Raw genomic sequence first — 10,617 nt, 5'->3', positions numbered from 1 at the left:
AGCTGCATTCAGCTCCCTAGGGCCTCCCCTGTCAGTCTCCTGGGGCGAGAGCTGGCTTTGCAAGGTAAGGATCCTCTGTCAGCTTGGATTTCGGGTGGGGAAAATGACTTTCAACCAGGCTCAGTTTCTAGGCTTCCCTTAGGTTTTCGGTGCCCCCCTCTTCTTCCTTATTAACCCCTCGCTCGCTCCTACAGAGACCCAGACTGCTGTAGGATGGTGTGCTCAACAGTAAATCTACAGCTTGTCTCCCAATTGTAATCCTGCAGGTTGTGGTGGGGGTGGAGCTACACGGGGTAAGACGATAATTCCATTCAGCTTTCCTGTGCTTTACAGTTTGCATGGCACTTTACCATGCCTCCTTATACCTATCCTTAGAAAAATCTGTGACATCCTATATGCAGAGTTATCCACCCCATTTACAGGTCGTCATGGTGGAGGGGCTTGGAGTAGGATGAGGAGAAGGGGCAACAGAGAGTAGACCTGGATACCCTCAGCAGATATTTGGAGGTGATGAGAATATGTTGTACGGCTGCGACCATGAAGTTCATTGGGAGCTCATGGAGGATTCAGGCATCTAAAGTGAGGGGGAAAAAAAAGGTGTTGGGGGGGGGGTTGTTTAGAGAAAAACTGTCAAAAACACCCTCTCAGAAGAGCCTTAAAGCCTAGGGGTGGAGAGTGGTCTAGGAGAGTCCGAAGGGGAGGGTGAGTGGGGATAGGGGTGTGTACGTGGTGGTGGTAGTGGAGAGCCCAGCTGCAGAGAGATGAACAAAGCGGGCGCTGTGCAGGCCGGGGGTGGGGGGGGAGGTGCTGCTATGGGAAAGGGTGGGTGGGGGGATCTTGGGCTCCGGTCCCACAAGGGCGTCTCCTCTGGCTGGCCAGGCGGACGGGACGGGGGACGGGGGCGGGGACTAGAGGGGGTGGGGTGGGGTAGGGAGGCGGGACCCGCTCGCTCTCCTCCTACTCAGCGGGCTCCCAGGGAAAAGCAAGAGTGTCCTTCTGAGCCTGGGGCCGCGGCGGCCGAGCCAGGCGAAGGAACCAGTGTTCCCCTCTCACCCCGAGGTAAGAACGCTCTCCCCCACTACGCCTGCGGGTCCTGCTCGCTGCGCGGCTGGGACTGGATAAGAGGAAGTCCCAGGGACCTGGAGAGAGCCCTCAGATCAGCTCTTGGCTGGAAGAGCCCGGAAGAAACCGGTAGGGGAGGAGGGGGGCCACAGGTGAGTGCGTGGGGGCGCGAGAGGCTTTGTGCGGAGAGGGCTCCGCTGCTTTCCCGAGAGCTGCTTGCTCCTGCTCTCCTGAGCCGCCGCCCGCGCCGCCGCCAGAGGGGGCCCTTGCGCTCTCCCCCCCGGGGGGAACGCGGATCCTTGTCCCAAGACCCTCCTTCGGGCACCCAGACGTCTGGGCGACACTCGTGGGGTCTCGTCCGCCTGCTCCCCACACCTCCCTTCTCTCGCCGACAGAAGGACTGAGAGCCCTGCACCAGGAGCGGAGGTGTACCCCGGGGCATCTCAGCTCCAGTCCCGGGCCGGGCCGCCTTGGCGGACAGGAAAGGGCTGCGGAGTCCGGCTTGGAAGCAGTGGTGTCCGGGAGGGACTCTTGCGTGTGTTCAGGAGATGGGTGTCACATCTGAGGCTTCCCCGGCCCTCTCCAAGGCCCCGCGTCTTTAGGGGTCTGGGAGGCCAGAGCTGGGAAGCTGGGGGCAGTGAGGCTCCGCTCTTGCCACGCCCGCACGGTCCAGATTCGAATCCCTTGCGGAGTTCCCTGGTGCCGGGGCTGAGCCAGGTCCTCCGGGCTCCTCCGGGATACGGAAGCGCGGGCGCCTGGGGGCGGCGGAGGGCTGGGGCAGCTGGGTGGCCGAGGCGCCCGCGGACGCTTCCGCCGAGGCGGGCAAGAGGGGAGCCTGGGCCGGGAGACCGAGCGGTCCAACGGGGGACCCAGGGCGCCGGGGCGGGGCTGCATACTGGGCCCGTTAGCTCAGCCGTCCCGGAGGCTGACTCATCGAACCGGTCACACACAAGGCCAACCTCCCCACCACGTCAGGCATCCCACGCGCAGACACACTCGGCGCCCCACCCGGCATCACCCACGCACCCTTCCCACCGCACACGCCACGCGGATAGCTGCGTCTCTCTCCGCCGTGACACGTGTGGGACCCAGCGCACACCTAGGACTCCACACACCCGCCAAGCACCCGCGGCCCTCCCAGGAAACCCACATTCACACCTGCGGCCCCTAGCGCTCACGCCCTTCCCCGGGCCCACGCACCCCGACACACGCGGCCCCGCCGTTCACACACACCCATCACGCACTCAGTCCTCACACAGGCCGACTGTTACACACGCACCCCCCCCACACACACAAATGTTGCACACACGGCCCCCCTCCCGCCGCCGCCCTCGGGGAGCCGGCGGTGTCTGGGGGCCGCCCCTTTCCCCCGCCGGGCAAACAAGCGGCCCCTTCTCCCCGCCCGGCCAAAGAAAGGCTGCTTGTCCGGCTTCAGCGGCGGGCGGGGCGGCCCGGCAAGCGGCCCAACACTGCGGCCTTGTCCCACCTGGCGGTCCTGGGGAGGGCGGCGAGGGGCAGCAGGGAGCCCTCCGTGCGGAAACCCAACTCAGTCCCCCGGCCTCGGAGAGCTGCCCTTTTCCGGCACCCCACCTCCACCCCGCACACAAGTAAAATCACACCCCCGAACTACACTCTCGCCTTGTCCCGCCGCCTCCTCCAACCCCGGCTGCCCGCCTACGGTCTCTCCCCACTCCTGGGTCCCCCGGCCTGCCCTCCGGCCCCCTCTTTTACTCCAGGGCCCCGCCTCCACCACCACCCCGGTCTCCCCCTCCACGGCCCTGGGTACCTTCGACTGCTCCCCCGGTCCGTCACCCCCTTTCCTTGAGGACTCCTCTGTCCCCAGTCTCCCCCATCTCCTTCGTCCCCCAGTCCCTCTACCTTTCCGTCCCTGTCTCCCCCCCACCTCTGCGTCCCCTGGACTCTATCCGGTTTCCCACCTCCTTCCCCTCCTCCCCATCCTCTGCCCTCAGTCTTCCCTCCCCAGCCCGCCTTCTCCCTCATCCCTCAGTCTCCCTCTTTCTTATTTCCCTCCAAATCCCTTCGTCTTCCCACCCGCCCCGTCCCTCCGCAGACCCCTCGTTTTCCTTCTCCCGAAGTTCCCTCCGTCCCTGGCTTTCCCCCACGCCCTCCCCGGCCCTCGCCCGGCTCCTGAGCCCCGCCCGCTGGGCTCCCAGCCTCAGTTTCCTTCCCTTCCCGGCTCCTTCCTGCGCCGGCGGCCCTTCCTCGAGGGCGGATGTGCGCCGGGCGGGCGAAGGCGGTGGCGGCGGGTCGAGAGGATCTCAACTCTGCCCCGGAGGCCTCGGGCCACAGCCATGCGACGCCCGGGGCGAGGCCTGGGCTGGCCGCCGGGGCCACAGGTGAGGCCAGAGCGGAAGCACCCTTGCGGGGGCCCCGCCGGGACCGCTTTCGCTCCGGGGCCGGCCTCGGACCTTTCTTCTGGTGCCTAATTTGGAGTCTGGACTTTCTCCAGTGCCTGTCGGTTCCAGACCTTTCCGGCCGCTCCCTGGGCCCCCACCGCCCTGGCTAAGGTGCCGAGACCCCCGAAGCGGTGACTCTGGGCGCCCCACGAGGCGCAGAGAGCTGGGGACCGGGTAGGGCTGCTGATCCCTCGTGGACTGGATGCCCGGGCGTTCACGCTGGGCCGAGAGGCCGGAGGGGCCGGAGCGGGGTCACCTGCCGGAGCCCCGGCGTCGCCCCACAAGGGGCCCTCCAGACACCCAGGCCTCTGCCACCCTGAGCCCGAGGAGGAGCTTGGGCATCTCTGCTCGCGGTGCAGGAGGGCTACTGAGAGCCGAGGCTGACCGCGGCGCTTCCCCCAGTCCCTCCTCCCCGAGAGCTGGACTCGCACCGCAGGGGCCTTTTTTTGGCAGCGGGCGGGGCGGGGTTTCCCAGAGCGGCCGCGGAGGCCGGGCTGGGCGAGCTGGGTGGGTAATTACAGACCCGGGTAGTGGGCAGCCCGGTGGGACGGGAGCAGGTCGGCCGGTGGGAGGCGCCCCGGAGCAGCCCGCTTGGCACTCCCGGCCGGGGGTGGGGTGGGAGGAGCGGGCGCCCCCTCCCCGACCCGTCCCCCACGCCCCCCACCCCGTGGCTGCTCTCCCGGCCGCTAAGCAGCCCCTGGGTCAGAGCGCCGCCCGCGTGCTGGGACGCGCTGGTCTGGTGTACCTTTCCACTTCACCTGGATTAGGTTTCGGAGCTGGGGCCACAGCCCCGCGCCTCCCAATCTCTACATCTTTTCTTATCTTCTCTCTCTCTCCCTACACCTCTCTCCTTATCTCTCCTTCTTTCACCTCCTTACTCCCTTCTCTCCTCCCCTCCAATCACTCTTGTTCCCCATCAACCTCATTCCTTTACAATCTTTATCTGCACTTGAAATCCTTGGTGTAAATAAAAGAGCACACCCACTGCTACCTCACAGAGTGATAATGACAACTTGACAGATGAAGAAACTGAAGCCCAGATAGGTGAAGTGACTTGTTCAGGATCATGAAGCTCATACTGATAACTGGCATGTTTATAGTGCTTTGCACATCACAGAGTGTCATTTCATATAATACCTGAATCTCCAGACAATCATCTTTAAAAAAAAAAAACAAAACCTAATAGTTTTATTGAGGTATGATGTTCATACCATAAAATTCACTTAATTTCAATGTACATTCAGTGATTTTTAGTATATTTACAGATCTGTGCAACCGTCATCACAAGTAAGTTTTAGAACATTTCTATCACGCCCCCCCCTCAAATCTGCCCATTTATAGTCACTCCCCGTTCCACCCCTAGCCCCAGGCAAGCAGTAATCCAAACCATCTTTCTTTTTTCTTTAAATCATTATTCCAGTTTTATAGAGAATGATCTGACACTCAGAGAAGTTAAGTAACTTGTCCAAGATCTCTCAGCTAATAAATAATAAAGTCAGGATTAAAATTTAAGCCTCTAAAAAATAAAATAAAAAATAAAATAAAATAAGTTTAAGGCTCTTGTAGCTCTTTCCACTAAGTGATGATGCCTTTCCTTTACCATTATTTATCGTTTTGTTTTTCTTAACCCCTCTTTTATATGAACTCTCCATCCCCAACCCACTCTCTTGCTTCTCCTCCCTCAGAGAATGCTGAGGGATTTCCCTGAGTACAGCAGTCTCTGTCCCTGGAAATTCTTCCCCTTGGCCAGATCTCCTGGGGAGATGCCAGGCCAGCTTGAGCTTTGGTGTAGGTTAATGGCCTTTGCCTTCCCTCTTCCCAGGCAGACTTGGGGCGGGCCCCAGGCCCTGTTCCAGCCTCTTTTCCGCCAGCTTGGGTGGAAATGGTGACGGAGACGATGCAGTCCAGGTCCGGAAGGGTGGAAGCTGGGAGGGTAAAATTAGTAACTATGGCTAAGGCCTTTGGGCCCCACTGCCAGGGTCAGACACTACTTGGAATGCTGGCTCCTCCCCCCACTTCTTCTCCAAGTCCCTTGGAAGATGGCTGGAAGAGAAAGAGGAGGGGCACCCTGCCTTCCTACGTCTCCCTCCCTACCTTCAGCTACACTCTTTTCAACTTCCCCAGAAACATTGTTCAGCAGCAGATGAACCTTAGCAAGTTGGCCAAGGATGGGCATGTAGGTACATATTAGTACACAAAGGTCCTTCCTCAGAGTTTGCAGGTACCAAAACTGTGAGCCAGGGAGAAAGCGATGAGTGAGGAACAGTTCAAGTTCTGGCTCTGGAATCTATCAGTATTTTACCTCTGGTTCTAAGGACCTCAGCTTCCTACAGCACCAAATCAGGTGAAGATCCCCAGAGTCCTATATTCCCAGTGCTAGTCACCATGGAGGGTTTCTATTTTTTTGCTGACTGTTTGGGGGTAAGATTGCTTTCTGGGGAAGAGAGGGTGCGGGAATTGAGACAAAGAGATGGCAGGAATAGTTGGGTTTTTCCCGTTTGTCTCCTTTAAGAAAACATCCTTCTGAGACCCCCGGGAAAAGAGACAAGGGGAGGAGAAGGAGAGGGAAAGGCTGTGGGAGCTCCTGCTCAGCCCTGCCATCCACCTGGGGCCCCCTGTCTACCAGTGTCCCTGGAGGGGCTTCCTTGGACTTGCTTCTCTCGCTAAGGTAGACTTCCCCCACCCTGCTTACGGCCCCAGCTGTGTGAGGGTCCTCAGCTGCCAAGGCCTGAGTCCTGGGTGTCAGAGGCAAGAAAGTACAGCAGTACAGGTTGGGCCCTGTAGGACTTTTTGGGCTTCCTGTGTGTGGCAAGGGCCAGGACCGGTGTGGTGTGGTATCCACGCCACAGCTGAAGATGCACGCGGACACGGGCCTGCCCCTTCCCCGAGAACCTTGCTACAGAGCCTACTCCTTGCCCTTTTCTACCCTGGCCTCCCCACCTCACCTGTTTTCTGCTGTGTCCGCAGGAGCTCTGGAGCCCCAGGACAATGGACACTATCAGTAGGAACCAAGTGGGCCCTGGGTGCAAGACCCCAGCTGTGGTGCAGGTGAGTGTGGTTGGGGGCGGGGCAAGCGGGCTGTTGGTGAGGATGTGCTGACTCCACTACCTACCTGTGGTCCCAGCCCAAGGATGACAGCGGTACCACCTCTGCTCTTCCCCAGGTCCCAAGCCTATTAACAGCTAAGTCTTTAGCTGAATCAGGTTAATTGGTTCACCCAGAAAATACCCTTTGAAAGTCAGGAAGTGTTTTACAGATTGACCCTGAGCTGTATCTCTCTCCTTGATCCAGGCCCTGCCCTCTCTTGTCATTTAGTTTAACAGGGGCAAACAATGGCCAAGTGGATTGCCACGGACAGGTCTACAGGGACAAGTCTTGATCAGTCCCCTCTACCAGTACCCCCTCCTCTTACCAAGCACTTCCCCACTCCCCTTACTTTCTCCTGTTTCTGTCCTAACAGACAAAAGGGGCAGTTAAACCAAGACTTGAGATAAATCCAGTGGGACGAGTTAGTGGCCTAGATTCAGATCTAATTACAATTTAGTGGAATACTGCTCTGTGCAAGATTTTGCACTACACCCTCAGAGCCCCTTGGAGAGGGCAGGTGCTGGAGAGAGTGCTGGTGTGACAACGGGGACTAGGGTGGAAAGGTGCCGGCCAGGAGTCTCATGATGCTCATCCCCCACCTCCACTCCCTGCAGAAAGGACCCTTGGACCTGATCGAAACAGGCAAAGGGCTGAAAGTGCAAACGGATAAACCCCATCTGGTGAGCCTGGGCAGTGGGCGGCTCAGCACGGCCATCACTCTTCTGCCGCTGGAGGAAGGTGAGTCTGGGGGGCATCTGACCTGCCACCCCTCCATCCCCATAGATATTCCTGCCCTGGGATCCTGGCATGTGCTGGGCCCCTCTTTTTTTTTTTTTTTTTTTTTTTTTTTTTGGGCCCCTCTTGATACCTGCTGGCAGTGTTCACCTCCCCCAAATGGGAGGCCGTGACACCTACCCCACCAGTTTGCTTCCCTTGTCTCTGCCTGCCCAGACTAATCTGGCTCCATGACTGGGTTTAAAGATCAGCTTAGAAATCAGGAGGAGAGCACTGAAACAGGAGAGCACATGGCTCTTGGCAACCACTGTGGCCAAGAAGAAAGGGGGCCCCCTCCCGGGCAATGCCTGGCATGGGAGAAGGTGCTGGTGGAGATGGAGAGATGGCAGTGGGGGCAGACCCCCTAACTGGGCCCTGGCACAGCCCCTTCCACCTTGCAGCTTCTGCCCTTCCTCTCTACTCTCGGGGTTGCACTTGTTGCCTGGGTGATACTACATTCCCCACATTCTCCAAATACCGGTCCCAGGGGCTCTGCCAGGGGTAGGGGCTGTGCCTGCGGAAGCCCGGGGAGAGTTGAACTGAAGAGAGGGGAGTGAGGGAGGGCAAGGGTTGCAGGTGGCAGAAGGGAGGGAGAGAAGGAGGCAGAGAGAGTTTGAGGAAAAGATGGGGGAGAATGGGGAAGGAGAAAAAGGTCTTAGGCGGGGAGCACTGCGGGGACAAAGGGAAGGTCTGCAGAGAAGTCCCCCTTCCCTACTCTTATCTGTGGATCCTCTGTGCCCTTCGGGCCTTCATCTCTGGGTCTGAGAAGAGCTTCTACCTCTTACTGTCTCAACCAGGCTCAGGGGCCCCAAAGGGGTGGCCCGTGATTCTCCCTGGAGTGGGAGGTGCCAGTAGATTACCAGTGTGGCCCTCCTTGCCCCTTTCTGCCAGCTCAGCCTGGACTACCCCTCTGACTCAGTTTGCCTCCTGTCTTCAGGGAGGACAGTGATTGGCTCTGCAGCCAGGGACATCTCACTGCAGGGTCTAGGCCTGGCTCCAGAGCACTGCTACATCGAGAACCTGCGGGGCACCCTCACCCTCTACCCCTGCGGCAATGCCTGCAGTATTGATGGGCTCCTGGTCCGGCAGCCCACCCGACTCACGCAGGGTAAGTTCTGAGAGCCCCAAACCTAGGGAGCTGTTTAAAAGCTTGTGCATGACAGGTGCAGGGGAAGCCTGCTGTGTTGGTTGCCATGGTAACCGCCTGAGTGGCCAAGTTGGGGGTGGGGTGCTCAAGTGCATCTGGATCGGGTGCATTTCGAAACCCCTCCAGCATCCAGACTTGTCTTCAACCTGCTTTTCTCTGGTCACCCCCACCCTGCCACCGTGGGGAGAGAAGAGGGCCTGCTTCCTGCTCTCAGAGGGCATGGGGAGTGGTGCAGTGGTCGCTCATTGTCCTTAGGGGAGAGCAGCTGGAGCAGCAGCGAGGGGAAAGTGGCACATGGCTCCATGATGCCAAGAGGGAGTTGTTCTGAAAGTCTGTTGAAGCTGGGGAGCTGTTGAGGACAATGGCGATGGGACCAGGGCAAAATCTGGTGGCAAGATCTGAGGACACGCTCACTCCTGTTAAAACACTGTTGACAGTAGCTTTTGGGTCATGAATATGGTTACCACCCTGTTTCCCAAAGCAACAGGCCATTCCGTTGTGTAAGGGAGCTCTAAAAACTGGACCTCCGGTTACTATGGTGACCAGGCAGGTAAGGGGTTGGCCAGGTAGCACTCTGATAAGCCAGGTGTGTTTGCCCTGGACATCAATGTATACAGTGACGCACCATATTAGGGGGATGACAAAAGTGGATTTGGGTGGGGGGTAGAGGATGGAGCTTTGGACTAAGCCTGGCTCTAAGTAGGAGGACCCATGTCCTGGCAGTGTTTTCTCGGGACTCTTACCTCTTACTGGCTGGAAGCTCCTTTGCAGTGGAAATCCCACCCACTCCACTGTTTCCCTCTCTCCTTCTCTTCACACCTCTTGGGGGCTCTCCCTTCAGGGCTGACCCAGGAGACCCAACCTTCCTGCCTTTGGGAGTGTCGGGGGGACAACTGACTCCAGGGAGACAGGTCTGCCAGGAGCAGCAGCAAGCAAGCCCTCATCTCCTCCAGGGCTTCTCTGACTTCAGATAAGACGAGGCACCCCCATAAATTGAGGCTTTGGCTGTGATGCCATCTGGCTCCTCACCGTACTCTTCCATCTCAAAGACAGCATCTTCCCCAAGATTTGGGTACGTGGAAGTGAGAGAGTAGAACAGCAAGGAGAGGCAGAGGCAGAGTTCAGGAAAGGCTGGAGAAAGAGCCCAGCCCCAAATCCCTCACGTTCATGAGCAAGAATTTTCTTCCCCTGTGCCTTGTGAGCAGGGTGGAGGAACCGATGCTCTGTAGGCCTCTCTTGCCTCGTCTTCCCAGGGCAGCATTTAGCTCCCTGAGAAGAGGGAGGGCCTGGGCCAAGATGGCATTCTTAGGCATTTCCTGTGGCCCAAGTGACCCCCAACTCTTGCCCAGCCAAAAGCCCACCCTGCCAACTATGTACCCTCCCACTCTCTCCTGACCCTAAACCCCCTTCCCTTTCGTTCCCTTCCACCCCCATAGCTGCCTTGTCTAGGCTCGCCTGTCTCAGAAGCTTGGCAGCCTGGGGAGGGGTAGGCAGAGGCACAAAGGAACGGGTGTTCTTCTCCCCAGCACTACCCCTCCCCTGGGCTCCAGGAGCTGAGGGTTTCCTTGTCTCATCTCTGGAGCAAGGCACCAAGCCCAGCCCTGCCTGGCCCCACTCCGGACATTCTTGGGAGTGCGTTTCCCTGGAAACTGGGTGGCTCGGGGGTGCATGTGCTATCTCTATGTGTCTGTGTAACTGGACTGTGTTTATGTATCTCCGGATGTGTTTGTGTCTCTGGGCTTGTGTATCTTTGTGTTTGTGTCTTTCCTTGTGTTTATGGATCAGAGTGTTCAAGTTGGGGGCAGGGGTGAACTCAGGGCTGACGGTAACGAAGTGTCCGTGTGTGGGCCGGTGAGGATATGAGAACTCACTGGCCACATGCCTATCTGTGGGCATATATGCAAGAGGATCATTTTCCCTGTCTTGTTTCCCCGATCCAGCCTTGTAGGGGGGATTCCCCCTCTTTGAAAAACAGAGGGCTACCTTAGAAATAACAAGGAGCCCTCTCTGGCTGGGCTGGGCTTTGGATGCATCATTCTGGGCACTGGGCCCAGCCATAGGCAATGAGAGGCACACACGTCATCACGAGCAGGGTGGCAGTGACAGGCTCTTCCCGCAGGAATACGCCTG

General features: G+C 58.6%; 1 protein-coding gene across 3 annotated transcripts in view; it reads left to right on the top strand.

The window, feature by feature from the left end:
* Window positions 1–972: 972 nt before the first annotated feature.
* The window catches only part of PHLDB1 (pleckstrin homology like domain family B member 1), a 46,665-nt gene continuing 37,020 nt past the window's right edge, over window positions 973–10,617 (top strand). For 2 of the 3 annotated variants that reach the window (XM_007456306.1, XM_007456305.1), the window contains exons 1-3: window positions 6,453–6,527; window positions 7,181–7,304; window positions 8,278–8,448. In XM_007456306.1, the coding sequence (XP_007456368.1) occupies window positions 6,468–6,527; window positions 7,181–7,304; window positions 8,278–8,448 (355 nt within the window). In that variant the 5' untranslated portion in view covers window positions 6,453–6,467. Of the gene's footprint in view, window positions 1,215–5,166; window positions 5,268–6,446; window positions 6,528–7,180; window positions 7,305–8,277; window positions 8,449–10,617 lie in introns of those variants that run through there. The other variant, XM_007456304.1, reaches the window with a different exon arrangement.

The sequence above is a fragment of the Lipotes vexillifer genome, unplaced genomic scaffold (genome assembly GCF_000442215.2).
Source record: "Lipotes vexillifer unplaced genomic scaffold, Lipotes_vexillifer_v1.1 scaffold753, whole genome shotgun sequence".
NCBI lineage: Eukaryota > Metazoa > Chordata > Mammalia > Artiodactyla > Lipotidae > Lipotes > Lipotes vexillifer.
This window is presented reverse-complemented; position numbering and strand designations above follow the sequence as displayed.